Source organism: Scyliorhinus canicula, chromosome 8 (assembly GCF_902713615.1).
Source record: "Scyliorhinus canicula chromosome 8, sScyCan1.1, whole genome shotgun sequence".
In the NCBI taxonomy this organism is placed as follows: Eukaryota; Metazoa; Chordata; class Chondrichthyes; order Carcharhiniformes; family Scyliorhinidae; genus Scyliorhinus; species Scyliorhinus canicula.
The window spans coordinates 193982610-194002075 of NC_052153.1; the positions used below are offsets into that span (position 1 = coordinate 193982610).

The following is a 19466-nucleotide window of genomic DNA, read 5'->3' on the forward strand; positions in this document are numbered from 1 at the left end:
TGTCTCTCTCTCGTCCCCCCCGTGTCTCTCTCACTCTCTCTCGTCCCCCCCCCCCGTGTCTCTCTCTCTCTCTCTCGTCCCCCCCCGTGTCTCTCTCTCTCTCTTCGTCCCCCCGTGTCTCTCTCTCTCTCGTCCCCCCCGTGTCTCTCTCTTCGTCCCCCCCCGTGTCTCTCTCTTCGTCCCCCCCCGTGTCTCTCTCTCTCTTCGTCCCCCCCCCCGTGTCTCTCTCTCTCTTCGTCGTCCCCCCCCCGTGTCTCTCTCTCTCGTCCCCCCGTGTCTCTCTCTCTCTTCGTCCCCTGTGTCTCTCTCTCCGCCCCCCCCGTGTCTCTCTCTCTCTCTCCGCCCCCCCGCCTCTCTCTCTCTCCGTCCCCCCGTGTCTCTCCCCGTCCCCCCCCCCGTGTCTCTCTCTCTCTCTCCGTCCCCCCCTCTCTCTCTCTCTCTCTCCGTCCCCCCCGTGTCTCTCTCTCTCCCCGTCCCCCCCGTGTCTCTCTCTCTCCGTCCCCCAGTGTCTCTCTCTCTCTCGCTCCATCCCCCCGTATGTCTCTCTCCCTCCGTCCCCCCGTGTCTCTCTCTCCGTCCCCCCGTGTCTCTCTCTCCGTCCCCCCGTGTCTCTCTCTCCGTCCCCCCGTGTCTCTCTCTCCGTCCCCCCGTGTCTCTCTCTCCGTCCCCCCGTGTCTCTCTCTCCGTCCCCCCCGTGTCTCTCTCTCCGTCCCCCCGTCTCTCTCTCTCCGTCCCCCCGTCTCTCTCTCTCCGTCCCCCCGTCTCTCTCTCTCCGTCCCCCCGTGTCTCTCTCTCCGTCCCCCCGTGTCTCTCTCTCCGTCCCCCCGTGTCTCTCTCTCCGTCCCCCCGTGTCTCTCTCTCTCCGTCCCCCCCGTGTCTCTCTCTCTCCGTCCCCCCCGTGTCTCTCTCCCCGTCCCCCCGTGTCTCTCTCTCTCCGTCCCCCCCGTGTCTCTCTCCTTCACCCTCTACGTCCCCCCCTCGTGTCTCTCTCTCCTTCCCCCCCTCTCTCCTTACCCCCGTGTCTGTCTCTTCTGCCCCCATGACAGGGGGGGTGCACAGAGTGGGGGGGCAAGTGATGAGGGGCAGTGGCAGTGATGAGGGGGAGGTGGCAGTGATGAGGGGGAGGGGGCAGTGATGGGGGAGGGGGCAGTGATGAAATGAAATGAAAATCGCTTATTGTCACGAGTAGGCTTCAATAAAGTTGAAAAGCCCCTAGTCGCCACCTGTCCGGGGAGGCTGGTACGGGAAGTGAACCGTCCTGCTGGCCTGCTTTAAAAGCCAGCGATTTAGCCGAGTGAGCTAAACCAGCCCCTGGGGGTGGGGGCAGTGATGAGGGGGGGGCAGTGATTGGGGGGGGGGGCAGTGATTGGGGGGGGGCAGTGATTGGGGGGGGGGCAGTGATTGGGGGGGGGCAGTGATTGGGGGGGGGGCAGTGATTGGGGGGGGGCAGTGATGGGGGGGGCAGTGATGAGGGGGGGCAGTGATGAGGGGGGGGCAGTGATGAGGGGGGGGCAGTGATGAGGGGGGGCAGTGATGAGGGGAAGGGCAGTGACAAGGGGAAGGGCTGTGGGAGAGGGGGGCGCAGTGATAGAGGGGGGCGCAGTGATAGAGGGGGGCGCAGTGATGGGGGGCAGTGATTGGGGGGGGCAGTGATATGGGGGGGCAGTGATATGGGGGGGGCAGTGATGGGGGGGGCAGTGATGGGGGGGGCAGTGATGGGGGGGGGGCAAGTGATGACGTCCCCCCACCCCCGTAGAGCCCATGGCCCCGCCCCCTCCTAGCCCCTAACGACCCGGGAGCGGTTGGCGTTTGAACCTCAGGCGCGCGGCGCCGCCCGGCTGTGTGCCCGGGGGGGGGGGGGGGGGGGTGCCCCTCTCCCGGGAGTGTTTACCTCACTCACCCCCTCCCGCCTCTTACCTCGGGACAGATCGAGAGGCACGTTCTCCTCGCCGCTGTCATTCCGCCCTGCTCGGTGTCCACAGCGAACAATATGTGAAGAGAGAGAGAGAGAGAGGGGGTGAGTTAGCGCTGCTGCCATACACTGTCTGACTGCCGTAAACAAACAGGTCGCAGGCGGCCGTTATTTTAAAAAAACCACCAGCGACGGTGTTTGTTATTGCGGCTGCTCGAGCTGTGCGGGAGGGGAGGGGGGGGTTATCATCACCTCGGATACGGAGGCTCCGAACGGAGCGGCCCCGGCCGCTGACCGCCATGTTCACCGACTGCCGTCTCTCTGCCGCTGCCGCCGATCCCGGCCCGAGGGGGGAGGGGTGGGGGTGGGGGTGGGGGGGAGACAGCGGAAGCGCGCGCCCGCCTGCCGGCCGCTCTCGCGAGACCACAGGCGGCCCTCATCAATGAACGGGGGCGGGACCGCCGGGGAGGGGATGCGGGGCCAGGCTGCTGGGGCGTGGCCAGGCTGCCGGGGCGTGGCGAGGAGGCGTGGCCAGGCTGCCGGGGCGCGGCGAGGAGGCGTGGCCTGGCTGCCTGGGCGGGGGCCTGGATGCAGGGGTAGGGCGGCCACAGAGGGGCGTGAGCAGGCTGCCGGGGCGTGGCCGGGATGCAGGGGCGGAGCCTAGCTGCAGGGGCGGGGCCAGCCTCACACAACAAAGACACAGCCAGAGGGGCTCCCTGTGTCTGTGTCCCTTAGCAACCTTTACAGCCGCCCACATTCGCCGCCCATCTCTCCAAGTTGCCCCTTGAGGAGGTAGATGCTGGTGGTGAAGGTGAGACGTCTCCTCGAACCCTCTGCAGAACCCTGGCCTTAAAAGCAAATAACTGCTGGAATCTGAAAGAGAAAAGGCTGGACAATCTCAGCAGGTCTGACCCCATCTGTGGAGTACAGTAAGAAGTCTTACACCAGGTTAAAGTCCAACATGTTTGTTTCAAACACTAGGTTTCGGAGCACTCACCTGAGGAAGGAGCAGTGCTCCGAAAGCTAGTGTTTGAAACAAACCTGTTGGACTTTAACCTGGTGCTGTAAGACTTCTTACTATGCTCACCCCAGTCCAACGCCAGCATCTCCACACCATCTGTGGAGAGAAGAGGTTATGGTTCGAGTCTGGCTGTCTTTGAGGGCCGGTGCAGACTTGGCCTGAATGGCCTCTTTCTGCACTGTAAATTCTATGACTCTCTGAGGTGGAGGGACGGTGCTGTCAGGGAAGGACGTCCAGGATTTTGACCTGGCGGCAGTGGAGGAACGGCCGGCATCTACAGAGCCAAGAACAGCTCGAAAGCAAATTACTGAGGATAGTATAGAATTTACATTGCAGAAGGAGGCCATTTGGCCCATCAATTCTGCACCGGCCCTTGGAAAGGGCACCCCACTTAAGATCATGCCCCCATCCTATCCCCGTAACCCCACCTGACCTTTTCTGACACTACAGGCAATTGATCAAGCACAATCCACCTAACCTGCACATCTTTGGACTGTGGGAGGAAACCGGAGCACCCGGAGGAAACCCACGCAGACACGGGGAGAATGTGCAAACTCTACACAGTCACCTGAGGCCGGAATTGAACCTGGGAACTGCTGGAAACTGAAACAAAAACAGAAAGTGCTGGACAATCTCAGCAGGTCTTTCAGCATCTGTGGAGAGAGGAGGGAGCCAACGTTTTCAGTCTGGATGATTCATTGTGCTAACCACTGTGCCACCATTCCATCATCTAAATCAAATCCAAGTCAGGGTGGTGAGTGACTTGGAGGGGAACACCCAGGTGTGTGTTTCCACGGGTGCTCCGGTTTCCTCCCACTAGTTCCAAAAGACGTGCTGTTAGGTGAATTGGACATTCTGAGTTCGCCTTCTGTGTACCCGAACATGCGCCGGAATGTGTCGACTAGGGGTTTTTCACTGTAATTTCATTGCAATGTAAGCCTACTTGTGTCAATAAAGATTATTATAAGTTGGTAGCATTCCCAGGTATCTGCTGACTTGTCCTTCTAGATGTGGTTTAGAAGGTGCTGCCTAAGGAACCTTGGTGAGTTCCTGCAGTGAATCTTGTAGATGGTAAACACGGCTGGTACTATGCACAGTGGTGGAGGAAGTAAATATTTAAGGTGGTCAATGTGCGAATCAAGTGGGCTCCTTGGTCCTGGATGGTGTTGAGTTTCTTTAGTGTTAGAACATAGAACAGTACAGCACAGAACAGGCCCTTCGGCCCTCGATGTTGTGCCGAGCAATGATCACCCTACTCAAACCCACGTATCCACCCTATACCCGTAACCCAACAACCCCCCCCCCCCCCCAACCCAACCTTACTTTTTAGGACACTACGGGCAATTTAGCATGGCCAATCCACCTAACCCGCACATCTTTGGACTGTGGGAGGAAACCGGAGCACCCGGAGGAAACCCACGCACACACGGGGAGGACGTGCAGACTCCGCACAGACAGTGACCCAGCCGGGAATCGAACCTGGGACCCTGGAGCTGTGAAGCATTTATGCTAACCACCATGCTACCGTGCTGCCCTGTTGTTGGAGTTGCACTCATCCAGACAAGTAGAGAGTATTCCATTACACTCTTGAATTATGCCTTTTTTAAAACAATATATAATAATCTTTATTATCACAAGTCGGCTTACATTAACACTGCCATGAAGTTACTGTGAAAATCCCCTAGTCGCCACACTCCGGCGCCTGTTCGGGTACACTCAGGGCGAATTCAGAATGTCCAATTCACCTAATAGCACGTCTTTTGGGACTTGTGGGAGGAAACCGGAGCACCCGGAGGAAACCCACGCGGATACGGGGAGAATGTGCAGACTCCGCACAGGCAGTGACCCAAGCCAGGAATCGAACCTGGGTCCCTGGCACTGTGAAGCAACAGTGCTAACCACTGCTTAGATGGTGGACAGGCTTTGGGGAGTCAGGAGGTCAGTTACTTGCCACAGAATTCCCAGCCTCTGACCTGCTCTTTTAGCCAAAGTATTTATGTGGCTAGTCCAGTTCAGTTTCAGTCAATGATAACCCCCCAGGATGGTGATAGTGGAGGCTCTGGCAGCATCCGTGGGAGGGAAACTGATTTCAGACTGAATACACTTTTCCAGCATTAAGTTTTTGTTAAATGTGCTTCCACCATCCTTGGGCTCTTTTTAATTATCCAGGAGTTTGGGGAGCATATAGTTGCTTTTTCCATGGTAAAATCTGTCAATCAGAATTGACTTGCCCACCAACCAGCATCCCTTCCTGTAGTATGAATTGTTGTGATTGTTTGAAATTTGGCATTCTTGCATTTCTCCTAATAACTGCAAGACAAAAAGCTTCGGACAAGACCTAGCCCAACCCGAACCCAAGAGACCCGTCCAGCGACCCGACCCGGAGAGGCCCGCCCAGCAACCCGACCTACCTGGAGATGGAAGAAAGAAAAATCCACGTGGAGGCCCGCTGGGCCTACTTGAAGACCCGACTCAGGAGGGAACAGACCACGGTACTCAGCCCAACCTGCCTCAGGAAGCCTCTGCCCACGACCCAGGGCCCTCGAGATGGCGGAGACCCCGCGTGAGGACCCGAACGCGCTGCAAGGTATTCCCGTGCCCTCAGAATGCCGGGACCCATCCGGATCGCAAACATGCTCCCCTAGCAACCCCTATACCTCAGCCAGCACCCGGGGCCCTGCCAGACACGACCCCGGACACGTAACCAGCGCCCTGGTCCCCGCCAGTGCCATGGACCCTGCCAGACGTAACCACCTACCTTCCACATGGTCAGACTTCTCCCATTGGATCATCCAGCCGCAGCCGCTGACCGAGGAAGCGAGGGAAACGCAGCGGTCTGCAGGTTAGACTGAAGCAACGCGGTTTCAAGTCGCCTTTCCCCAGCATACTCCTGGCAAATGTCCAAGCGATTGAAAACAAGCTGGATGAACTTAATGCCAGACTTACCTCTCAGAGGGAAGTAAGAGACTGCTCTGTGCTCTGTTTCACAGAGACATGGCTCACCCCCGCCTCACTGGACTGTGCCATACAACCTGTAGGCTTCTCTATTCACCGGGCGGACCGCACGGCATCATCAGGCAAAGCAAGTGGTGGAGGGGTTTGCCTCCTCATCAACTCCTCCTGGTGCTTGGATGTGGCGACCCTGGCGACCTACTGCTCCCGGGACCTGGAATACCTGACCGTGAAGTGCCGCCCATACTATCTTCCACGTGAGTTCACTTCAGCCATTATCACAGCGGTCTACATCCCACCCCAGGCAGAAGTGAGGAATGTGCTGGACGAACTGGCACAGTTATAAACAACTATGAAACAGAACACCCGGAGGCCTTGTTCATCGTGGCCGGAGACTTCAATAAGGCCAACCTCAAGAGTGTACTGTCAAAACTCCACCAGCACATCACCTGTCCCACCAGGGGCGACAACACTCTTGACCACTGCTACTCAAAATTCAAGGGCGCCTCCCGTTCCATCCCCTGACCGCACTTTGGGAAATCAGACCATAAGACGGTGCTCCTTCTCCCAGCATACAAGCAGAAACTCAAGCGGGAGAATCCAGCAAAGAAGGTCGTGCAGTGCTGGTCCGAGGAAACAGAAGACTCTTACGTGACAGTGGACTGGTCCATATTTAAGAACTCAGCGACCAACTTAAATGAGTATGCCACCACCGTCACAGACTTCATCAGCAAATGTGTGGACGACTGCATGCCAAAGAAAGCAGTACGCATGTTCCCCAACCGGAAACCATGGCTCAGTCGCGAGATTGACTCCCTACTGAAGGACAGATCTGAGGTGTTCAAGTCAGACGACACCGACCTATACAAGAAATCCAGGTACGACCTCTGCAAAGCCATCCGAGATGCCAAGAGAGAATATCAAACCAAGCTAGAGTTACAGACAGACTCTCGGCGGTTGTGGCAAGGACTAAACAACATAACGGGCTACAAAGTGAAGCCGAGCAGTATCTCTGGCAGCAGCGCACCCCTCCCCGGTGAACTCAATGCATTCTATGCTCGGTTCGAGCGGGTAACCAACAATCCGCTGTCAAGTGCCCCAGCAGCTCATAACTCACCCATACCCATCATCACAGCTTCCAAAGTCAGATCGGCCTTCCTGAAAGTGAATCCTCGGAAGGCGACGGGCCCGGATGGGATCCCTGGTCGTGCACTCAGAGCCTGCGCGGACCAGCTGGCAGAGGTGTTCGCAGACATCTTTAACCTGTCCCTACTCCACTCCGAGGTCCCCACCTGCTTCAAGAAGACCACCATCATACCGGTGCCAAAGAAGAACCAGGCCTCAATGACTAGCGTCCAGTGGCCCTGACTTCAGTCGTAATGAAATGAGGTTGATCATGAAGCGCATCACCTACATACTCCCAGAACGGCTTGATCCACTGAAATTCACATACTGTCGCAACAGGTCCATAGCTGACGCCATTTCCTGGCCCTACACTCATCCCTAGAGCACCTAGACAACAAGTGCTCCTCCATCAGACTCCTATTTATTGACTCCAGCTCCGCCTTCAACACCATAATCCCAGCCAAGCTCATATCAAAGCTCCAAAACCTAGGACTTGGCTCCCCACTCTGCAATTGGATCCTCAATTTTCTGACCAACAGACCACAATCAGTAAGAATGAACAACAACACCTCCTCCACAATAGTCCTCAACACCGGGGCCCCGCAAGGCTGCGTACTTAGCCCCCTACTCTACTCCCTTTACACACATGACTGCATGGCAAAATTTGGTTCCAACTCCATCTACAAGTTTGCTGACGATACGACCATAGTGGGCCGGATCTCGAATAATGACGAGTCAGAATACAGGAGGGAGATAGAGAACCTAGTGGAGTGGTGTTGTGACAACAATCTCTCCCTCAATACCAGCAAAACTAAAGAGCTGGTCATTGACTTCGGGAAGCAAAGTACTGTACACACCCCTGTCAGCATCAACGGGGCCAAGGTGGAGATGGTTAGCAGTTTCAAATTCCTAGGGATGCACATCTCCAAAAATCTGTCCTGGTCCACCCACGTCGACGCTACCACCAAGAAAGCTCAACAGCTCCTATACTTCCTCAGGAAACTAAGGAAATTCGGCATGTCCACATTAACCCTTACCAACCTTTACAGATGCACTATAGAAAGCATCCTATCGGGCTGCATCACAGCCTGGTATGGCAACTGCTCAGCCCAGGACCGCAAGGAACTTCAGAGAGTCGTGAATACCGCCCAGTCCATCACACGAACCTGCCTCACATCCATTGACTCCATCTACACCTCCTGCTGCCTGGGGAAATCGGGCAGCATAATCAAAGACCCTCTCACCAGCAGTCTGAGAACACCCATGAACAGACTCAAAAACAGCTTCTTCCCCACTGTCACCAGACTCCTAAACGACCCTCTTATGGACTGACCTCATTAACACTATGCTTCAGTTATGTCTATTAACACTATGCTTCACCCGATGTCGGTGTTATGTAGTTACACTGTGTACTTTGTGATGCCCTATTATATATTTTCTTTTATTTTATTTTCATGTATGACCTGTTGAGCTGCTTGCAGAAAAATACCTTTCACTGTACCTCAGTACACGTGACAATAAACAAATCCAATCCGACCTGTCTCTGTATTACTAAGCAACTGTTAGAAGCAGAGTAAATGTTTTGGATGAAAATGACTCCTCTGTTTCTCCTGACAAGAGGGGCGATGATCAGAGGAAACAGATTTAAGGTGATTAGAAAAAGACCCAGAGAGAAGACTAATTCTTTTACACAGCGACTTGTTATGATCTGGAATGTGCAGCCTGAAAGGATGCAGGAGCAGATCCAATACGAGACTTCATAAAAGAGCGGAGAGACAGGGGTGAGACAGGCACGGTCGTATTGTGCTCTGGGAAGGTGAGTGAACTGATATATTTGGGCAGCGGCTAAACCCGAGACACTACACGTGTAGTGTCTCCCACCCGCCCTCCTCCTCTAACCAAAACAAAAAGACTGTGGTGATAAGGAGCAGCGGACTTCAGATTTTCGGCGGAGCAGTGGCGAGGGGTCATTGGGAAGGTAAGTTTACCTCTTTAAAACTTTAAAAACTTACCTTGAAGAGTGACATCACAGCAAATGGTGACCTGATTGGCTGGTAAGGAAAGTGCTCCTATTAGCAGCAGCTGGGAGAAATTTAACTCTTCGTGTGTTGGTGAGTATTGTGATTGGTAATCAAAATCTTTATTCCTTTCACTGATTAATTATTTGATATATTTGTAGTCAGTTAAGGTAAAGGGTAAAAATGGCAGGAGATCTCAGACCTGTGTTATGCTCCTCGTGCTCAATGTGGGAGGTCAGGGATGCGGCCGATGCCCCTGACTTCTTCATGTGCAGGAAGTGTGTCCAGCTGCAGCTCCTGTTAGACCGCATGATGGCTCTGGAGCTGCGGATGGACTCACTTTGGAGCATCCGCGATGCTGAGAAGGACGTGGATAGCACGTTCAGTGAGTTGGTCACACCGCAGATTAGGATTGGTGAGGGAGACAGGGAATGGGTGACCAAGAGGTAGAGAAAGTGCAGGAAGGCAGTGCAGGTGTCCCCTGCGGTCATCTCCCTCCAAAACAGGTATACCGTTTTGGATACTGTTGGGGGTGATGGCTCACCAGGGGAATGCAGTAGTAGCCAGGCTCATGGCACCATGGCTGGCTCTGCTACACAGAAGGGCGGGAAAAAGACTGGCAGGGCTATAGTCATAGGGGATTCAATCGTAAGGGGAGTAGACAGGCGTTTCTGTGGTCGAAAACGAGATTCCCGAATGGTATGTTGCCTCCCGGGTGCACGGGTCAGGGATGTCTCCGATCGGCTGCAGGACGTACTGAAGGGGGAGGGTGAACAGTCAGTTAAAAAACAGGATGAGGTCCTACAAGCAGAATTTAGGGAGTTAGGAGATAACTTTAAAAGTAGGACCGTCAGAGTAGAAATTCAAGAATAGTCAGAATGAATACGTGGCTTGAGAGATGGTGCAGGAGGGAGGGGTTCAGATTTTTGGGACATTGGAACCGGTTCTGGGGGCGGTGGGACCATTACAGACCGGATGGTCTACACCTGGGCAGGACTGGAACCAATGTTCTAGGGGGTGCTTTTGCTAACACTGTTGGGGAGGTTTTAAACTAATGTGGCAGGGGGATGGGAACCAGATTAGGAAGTTAGAGGTCAGTAAAGAGGCAGCAACTAAATCCAGTAAGGTACTAGATAATAAACTCAATGTGACTAAGGGGAAGAGTAGACATAGAACATAGAACAGTACAGCACAGAACAGGCCCTTCGGCCCTCAATGTTGTGCCGAGCCATGATCACCCTACTCAAACCCACGTATCCACCCTATACCCGTAACCCAACAACCCCCCCCCTTAACCTTACTTTTATTAGGACACTACGGGCAATTTAGCATGGCCAATCCACCTAACCCGCACATCTTTGGACTGTGGGAGGAAACCGGAGCATCCGGAGGAACCCACGCACACAGGGGGAGGATGTGCAGACTCCACACAGACAGTGACCCAGCCGGGAATCGAACCTGGGACCCTGGAGCTGTGAAGCATTTATGCTAACCACCATGCTACCCTGCTGCTGACAGGGAAGAGATGATGAATGCAAAGGGACAGGTGGTCTGAGGTGCATTTGTTTTAATGCGAGAAGTGTAGCAGGTAAGGCAGATGAACTTAGGGCTTGGATTAGTACCTGGGAATATGATGTTATTGGTATTACTGAGACTTGGTTGAGGGAAGGGCGGGACTGGCAACTGAATATCCCAGAGTATAGATGCTTCAGGAGGGATAGAGAGGGAGGTAGAAGGGTTGGAGGAGTTGCATTACAGGTCAGAGATGATATCACAACTGTGATTAAGGAGGGCACTATGGAGGATTTGAGCACTGAGGCAATATGGATAGAGCTAAGAAATAGGAAGGGTGCAGTAACATTGTTGGGACTTTACTACAGGCCTCCCAAAAGCGAGCATGAAGTAGAGGTACAAATATGCAGACAGATTATAGAAAAATGTAGGAGCAATAGGGTGGTTGTGATGGGAGATTTTAACTTCCCCAACATTGAATAGGACTCGTGTAGTGTTGGAGGCGTAGATGGAGCAGAGTTTGTAAGGAGCATCCAGGAGGGTTTTTTAGAGCAATATGTAAATAGTCCAACTCGGGAAGGGGCCATATTGGACCTGGTATTGGGGAATGATCCCGGCCAGGTAGTTGAAGTTTCAGTCGGTGATTACTTTGGGAATAGCGATCACAATTCTGTAAGTTTTAGAATACTCATGGACAAAGACAAGAGTGGTCCTAAAGGAAGAGTGCTAAATTGGGGAAAGCCCGAGTATAATAAAATTCGGCAGGAGCTAGGGAATGTGGACTGGGAGCAGCTGTTACGGGTAAATCCACATTTGAAATCTGGGAGTCTTTTAAGGAAAGGTTGATTAGAGTGCAGGACAGACATGTCGCTGTGAAAATGAGCGATAGAAATGGCAAGATTAGGGAACCATGGATGACGGGTGGAATCGTGAGACTAGCTAAGAGGAAAAAGGAACCATACATAAGATTGAGGCAACTCAAGCTTTGGAGGAATACCGGGAAAGTAGGACGAATCTCAAACGCACAATAAAGAGGGCTAAAAGGGGTCATGAAATATCTTTAGCCAACAGGGTTAAGGAAAATCCCAAAGCCTTTATTCATATATAAGGAGCAAGAGGGTAACGAGAGAAAGGATTGGCCCACTCAAAGACAAAAGAGGGAATTTATGCGTGGAGTCAAAGGAAATGGGTGAGATTCTTAATGAGTACTTTGCATCGGTATTCACCAAGGAGAGGGACAAGATGGATGGTGAGGCTAGGGATGGATGTTTAAATACTCTAGGTCAAGTTGTCATATGGAAGGGGGAAGTTTTGGGTATTCTAAAAGACATTAAGGTGGACAAGTCCCCAGGACCGGATGGGATCTATCCCAGGTTACTGAGGGAAGGGAGGGTTGAAATAGCTGGGGCCTTAACAGATATCATTGCAGCATCCTTGAGCACGGGGGAGGTCCCGGAGGACTGGAGAATTGCTAATGTTGTCCCTTTGTTTAAGAAGGGTAGCAGGGATAATCCAGGGAATTATAGACCTGTGATCTTGAAGTCAGTGGTAGGCAAACTGTTGGAGAAGATACTGAGGGATAGGATCTATTCACATTTGGAAGAAAATAGACTTATCAGTGATAGGCAGCATGGTTTTGTGCAGGGAAGGTCATGTCTTACAAACCTAATAGAATTCTTTGAGGAAGTGACAAAGTTAATTGATGAGAGAAGGGCTGTAGATGTCATTTACATGGACTTCAGATAAAGTTTCCCATGGCAGGTTGATGGAAAAAGTGAAGTTGTATGGGGTTCAGGGTGTACCAGCTAGATGGATAAAGAACTGGCTGGGCAACAGGAGACAGAGAGTAGTGGTGGAAGGGAGTGTCTCAAAATGGAGAAGGGTGAATAGAATAGAATAGAACAGTACAGCACAGAACAGGCCCTTCGGCCCTCGATGTTGTGCCGAGCAATGATCACCCTACTCAAACCCACGTATCCACCCTATACCCGTAACCCAACAAACCCCTTAACCTTACTTTTTAGGACACTACAGGCAATTTAGCATGGCCAATCCACCTAACCCGCACATCTTTGGACTGTGGGAGGAAACCGGAGCACCCGGAGGAAACCCACGCACACACGGGGAGGACGTGCAGACTCCGCACAGACAGTGACCCAGCGGGGAATCGAACCTGGGACCCTGGAGCTGTGAAGCATTTATGCTAACCACCATGCTACTGGTGACTAGTGGTGTTCCACAGGGATCCGTGCTCGGACCACTGTTGTTTGTGATATACATAAATGATCTGGAGGAAGGTATAGGTGGTCTGATTAGCAAGTTTGCAGATGATACTAAGATTGGTGGAGTTGCAGATAGCGAGGAGGACTGCCAGAGAATACAGCAAAATATAGATAGATTGGAGAGTTGGGCAGAGAAATGGCAGATGGAGTTCAATCCAGGCAAATGCGAGGTGATGCATTTTGGAAGATCTATTTCAAGAGCGGACTATATGGTCAATGGAAGAGTCCTGGGGAAAATTGATGTACAGAGAGATCTGGGAATTTAGGTCCATTGTACCCTGAAGGTGGCAACGCAGGTTGATAGAGTGGTCAAGAAGGCATACAGCATGCTTGCCTTCATCGGACAGGGTATTGAGTACAAGAGTCGGCAGGTCATGTTACAGTTGTATAGGACTTTGGTTAGGCCACATTTGGAATGCTGCGTGCAGTTCTGGTCGCCACATTACCAGAAGGATGTGGATGCTTTAGAGAGGGTGCAGAGGAGGTTCACCAGGATGTTGCCTGGTATGGAGGGTGCTAGCTATGAAGAAAGGTTGAGTAGATTAAGATTGTTTTCGTTGGAAAGACGGAGGTTGAGGGGGGACCTGATTGAGGTCTACAAAATTATGAGAGGTATGGACAGGGTGGATAGCAGCAAGCTTTTCCCAAGAGTGGGGGTGTCAGTTACAAGGGGTCACGAAGGTGAGAGGGGGAAAGTTTAAGGGAGATGTGCGTGGAAAGTTTTTTATGCAGAGGGTGGTGGGTGCCTGGAACGCTTTGCCAGCGGAGGTGGTAGAGGCGGGCACGATAGCATCATTTAAGATGCATCTAGACAGATATATGAACGGGCGGGGAACAGAGGGAAGTAGACCTTGGAAAATAGGAGACAGGTTTAGATAAAGGATCTGGATCGGCGCAGGCTGGGAGGGCCGAAGGGCCTGTTCCTGTGCTGTAATTTTCTTTGTTCTTTGTTCTTAATAATACCTTTCAACTGAAGAAGTCATTCAATTCAAAGCCTTAACTCTGTTTTTCTCCCCAGTGATACTGCCAGACATGCCGAGTAATTCCAGCACTTTGCCCTATCTCCCAATGCAGCAGTTCTCAGCATTGCCACATGTGAGGCATTTAGCCCCACCCAGTCTGGAAAGCCCATCCATTTCCTGCCCCATTCCACAATAATTGTGGAATCTCACAGCACACCAGGAAAGCCTTTGAGTTGCACTTGAAGGCAACATGGTGGCACAGTGGTTAACACTGCTGCCTCACAGCGCCAGGGATCCGAGTTCAATTCTGCTCTGTGTGCAGGTAGCCTCAGTGCGGGTAGCCTCAAAATCGGAGAATCCAGCCCATAGTCTCCCAAATGGAGAATTTTGCCCATCCTCTCACATCCACCCTGCCAACGCCCCTCGTGATCTTAAAGGTTTCGATCAAGTCACCTCTTACTCTTCTAAACTCCAGTGGATACAAACCTAACCTCTCCAACCTTTCCTGATAACGCAACCCACACATTCCTGGAATCATGTAGTACACCTTTTCTGAACTGCTTTTAATGCATTTATATATTTGCTTACAAAAGAAGATCAATACTGTACACAATACCCCAGATGTGACCTCAGCAGTGTCATGTACGACTGAAGCATAACCTCCCAATATTTGTATTCAATTCCCCTCAGAATAGAAGATAACATTCTATTAGCTTTCCTAATTATTTGCTGTACTTGCATACCAACCGTTTGTGATTCGTGCACTAGGACACCCAGATCCCTCTGCACCTCAGAGTTCTGCGATCTCTCTTCGTTTAGGTAACAAGCTTCTTGTTTATTCTTCCTGTCAAGATGGGCACTTTCACATTTTCCCACATTATACTCCATTTGTCAGATTTTTGCCCACTCACTTTACCTATCAATGCCCCTTTGTGACCTCCTTCATTGTGGTCATCTTCACAATTTGTTGTCCTACCTATCTTTGTGTCAGCACATTTATCAACCATACCTTTAATCCCTTCATCCAAGTTAGTTGTAAAAGGTTGAGTCCCCAGCACCAATCCTTGTAGCATACCACTTATCACATCCTGTCTGCTAGAAAAATATCCATTAATGCCAATTCTGTTTCATGTTGGCTCGCCAATCTTCAATCCATGCCAATGTGTTGTCCCTACACCATGAGCTTATATTTACACAATAACCTTTGATGTGGCACCTCATCAAATGCCTTCTGGAAATCTGATTGCAATATATCCACCAGTTCCCTTTTATCCACAGCACATGTGACTCCTATGTTCTATGTTCATAGACTCTGCCTGATTGCCTAGATGCCCTGCTATAACATCTTTAATAATGGCTTCTAACATATTGCTGAGGACATATGTTAGGCTAACTGGCCTATAGTTTCCTGGTTTCTGTAACTCTCCCTTTTTGAATAAAGGAGTTACATTTGCTATCTTTCAATCTAATAGAAACATCACTGAATCTAGGGAATTTTGGATAATTAAAACCAATGCATCAACAATCTCGTTAGCCATTTCTTTCAAGACCTTAGGGCGAAGTCCATCCGGACCAGGGGATTTGTCAACCCACAGACTCAGGTAGTCAAAGGAAGTGTGGAATGAATTAGTGATGGAAAAGGGGATTGTGTGGAGTCACAAAACAGGCCAAGGTACTAAATGAGTACTTTGCATTTGACTTCAGTGGAGAATTGGAAGCTGCCAATGTAGCAGTAAAAAGAAAAAAGAAGGCAGTAGTGATATTGGAGAGAATAAAAATAGATAAAGAGGAGATACTTGAAAGATTGACAGTCCCCAAAGCAAAAATGTCACCCACTCTGAAATGGATACACCATAGGTTGTTGAGGGAAGTAGGATGCAAAGTGTGGAGGCTCTGCCAACAATCGTCAAATCCGTAGAAGCAGACTTGGTACCAAAGGGCTGGAGGATGGCAAATATTAGGCAACTGTTTAAAAAAGGGCAGGAGGAATAAACCCAGCAACTAAAAGCTAATGTAAGTGATGGGAAACCTTTTAAAGACAATGGCCGGAATCCTCCATCATCTGGATTCTCTTTTCCTGCTGGCAGTGCACCCTCGCCAGTGGGTTTCCCAGGGGGCGTGGGGTGGTTCCAATGGGAAGTCCCATTGACAAGCGATGGGAGTATAGAATCCCGCCACTAGTGAACAGAGCGCAGCTGAAAGACATGTGGCTGGGGGAACCAGAGAATCCAGCCCAATAATCTGGGACAGATTTAATTGGTATTTGTAAAAGTGTGAACTGTGTTATGAACACTTTAATCATTGAAAATGTTCATCTTCAAGGATTAAGAACAGTCTGGAAGAATTCATGTTTTGAAAGACAATGTCCCTTAAAATGTTAATGCAAGGATTCATTGCTATTGCTGGAAATGACATATTTTACAAGCAAGGGTAAGTGTTAATGTAACTGGAAACCTCGACCCTGGTGGACTGTGTACAAAGTGGGTCACATGGTTGCTCTGACAAAAAAATCCCAGGAAAACGGTTTAAACGGATTTTGGTTTTGCTTTGAGTAGGGGAAGGACCAACTGCTTGTGAAAAGATGACAGCAGCCTTTTTGCAGTCCAGAGTCAGTCCACAGCTGGAAGTGAATAGAATTGCTCTTATCACTGGAATAGGAGTATCTGCAAGTGTTCCTCGAGATGGCCTGAACAGCAGTCCATTGATTGTTCCACAGATCAGCGCTGAGAGAACAACCGTACAACCCAATGCCATTTCAAGGACTTCACCATCTTTCCTTTTCCCTGGAACCATTACTTTCAACCTTTAGCAGAATTCCTCTATTTTTATTTATTTTTTGTGTGTGACTTATGGTATCTTGAAAGAAGAGTTAGTATTTCATTTCATTATAGTGTTATATTTCATAATGTATGATAATAAGCTTCAACTTTCTATTTGACAAGACTGGTTTCATAATAAATGAATAAGTTTATTGAAAGAAGCCTGGTTAAAGTCTTTTTTATTCTGGGTAAAAGTAGAGAAGGTAAACAATTGACCATTTTAATAATAATAATTGCTTATCGTCACAAGTAGGCTTCAATGAAGTTACTGTGAAAAGCCCCTAGTCGCCATATTCCGGCGCTTGTTCGGGGAGGCTGATACGGGAATTGAACCCGCGCTGCTGGCATTGTTCTGCATTACAAGCCAGCTGTTTAGCCCACTGTACTAAACCAGCTCCAGGTGACTGAATCAAAGTTTTAAATTAATGGTGCAATCTGTGGAGTAGTGGGGCTAGTCAACCTGCACACTCCTCTCATCCCAGTCGCAACTAATAAATGAAAATCAGCTGGAATCTGTTAAAGGCAAATTGTATTTGACTAACGTGTTTGAGTTCTTTGATGAAGGAAAGGAGAGAGTTGATGAGGGTATCCAATTGTTGTTGTCCATATAAACTTTGAAAATGCATTTATCGGTTTCCTCCGGGTGCTCCGGTTTCCTCCCACAAGTCCCGAAAGACGTGCTTGTTAGGTGAATTGGACATTCTGAATTCTCCCTCAGTGTACCCGAACAGGCGCCGGAATGTGGCGACGAGGGGTTTTTCACAGTAACTTCATTGCAGTGTTAATGTAAGCCTACTTGTGACAATAAAGATTATTATAACAAGTACCACATAGCATACCTATCAGTAAATTATAGTCCATAGGATCAAAAGAGCAGCAGTAAGAAGTCAACATTGGCTGGGGAAGCAAAGTGGTGAAAGATTGATTTTCAGATTGAAGGGGTATGTAGAGTGGGGTTTCCTGGGTGTCAATATTAGGACCTCTGTTCTTGATGTATATTAATGTTCCAATCTCTATTATCAAGGGAAGAATTTTTCAGTACGAAAATTACACAAAATATAGTAAAATAATGTGGAAAATGATAAAAGACTTCAAGTGGACCTAAACTGGTAAAATGGACATATACATGGCAGATGAAATTTAGCTCAAAAGTGTGAAATGATACATTTTGGCAGGAAGAATGAGGAGAGGCAATCAAAGAGGTGCAGGAACACAGTCTAATGGGGGTGTGGACACAAATCTTCGAAGGTGGCAAGACAAATTGTGATTCAGCTCATTATGCCTGTCCCTGCTTAATGTGCCCCACTCCCCTGCTCTTTCACGCAATATATATCCAGATCCCTTTTGAAAGCTTTTATGGATTCTTCTTCCATCAGCCTTTCTGGCAACGATTTCTAAATCATATTTTGCTTTGTCAAAAAAATTAAAATTCCTCGTCTTGCTTCCGGTTCTTGTTGCAATTACATTTATACCTGTGTCCTTAGGTTACTGAACCGCCTAGCACAGAGAACTTTTCCTAATTATTCACTCCATCAAAAATCATCATGATTTTCAACCTCTCTTAAATCACCCCTTCATCTTCTCTACTTTAACAAGAACTTGCATTGACCTCGGGTCTTTAACATAGCTAAATGTTTGTCGGCACTTCACAAAATCATCAATTCATTATTTATAAATGATTAATTATTATTATCTTGGGCTTCAATTCCACTTTGCTGCCCGCTCCCTATTTCCCTGAGAGTCCAAAAGCCTGACTATCTCAGCTTTAAGTATATTTGATCCACAATTGTTACAAGCTTTTTTGCACAATGTGGGCATTGCTAGCAAGGCCAGCATTTGATGTCCATTCCTAATTGCCCTTAAAAAGGTGCTGGTAAGTACACCCACAGTGAAGATTGGAAGGGAGTTCCAGACGTTTGACCCAGCAACAGTGAAGGAATGAAGATACGCTTCCATGTGGGAATGAGAATTTTCTCGCTGCCCTTAAGTGGATGGCAAACCTGTCCTCTGGTCACTAATTGGCCAATGATGAGAAAGTTGCTGGTTGTTTCTCATACAGTGTGGATTTGTGATCGCCATTCTACCCCAGGGTACGGTCCAAACACAATTCCAGATTGTTAATTCTGTTTCTCTATCCATTAATGCTGCCTGACCTGCTGAGTATTTCCAGTATTTTCTGTTTTTATTATGGTGAGACACTTTCTTGTTGGAGATGCTTTTTGCCAGGCATTTGTATGACGCAGTGTTACATGTTACTTATCGGCCAGCCTGAACATTGCCCAGGTCTTGTTGTTTGTGCACATGGTCTACTTCATGATCTGTAGAGTTACATAGGAACATAGGTATTAGGGCAGAAGTAGACAATTCAGCCCCTCGAGCCTGCTCCGCCATTCAATCAGATCACAGCTGATCTCTTCTTGGTTTCAAATCCACCTCCTTGCCTGCTCCCCATATCCCTTTAACCCATTTTAAAAATCAGAACTATATTTATCTCTTTCTTGAGACCATTTAATGACTCAGACTCCACCGCACTACGGGGCAGCGAGTTCCACAAATTCACCACCCTCTGCGGGAAGTAGCTTGTCTTCATCTCAGTTCTAAATAATAATAACAATAATCTTTATTGTTACAAGTAGGCTTACATTAACACTGCAATGAAGTTACTGTGAATATCCCCTAGCCGTCACACTCCAGTGCCTGTTCGGATACACTAAATTGAATAGAGTCCAGAAAATGTTCAGCGGGGGGGGGGGTTACTGGGTTATTGGGGGCGGTGCAGACTTGATGGGCCGAATGGCCTCCTTCTGCACTGTAAATTCTATGATTCTATGATATAAGTGCCCCCATCCCCACCAACAAAACA

General features: G+C 49.6%; 1 protein-coding gene across 1 annotated transcript in view; it reads right to left on the bottom strand.

Annotated features, from left to right (window-relative positions):
* Positions 1-2273, bottom strand: part of rictora (RPTOR independent companion of MTOR, complex 2 a) — a 266098-nt gene extending 263825 nt beyond the window's left edge. Inside the window, exons 1-2 of the mRNA XM_038805955.1 lie at positions 2165-2273; positions 1918-1965 (exon numbers count right to left, since the gene is read on the bottom strand). Coding sequence (XP_038661883.1) covers positions 1918-1965; positions 2165-2213 — 97 coding nt within the window. The 5' untranslated portion in view covers positions 2214-2273. The remainder of the gene's footprint in view (positions 1-1917; positions 1966-2164) is intronic.
* Between the last annotated feature and the right edge of the window lie 17193 nt (positions 2274-19466).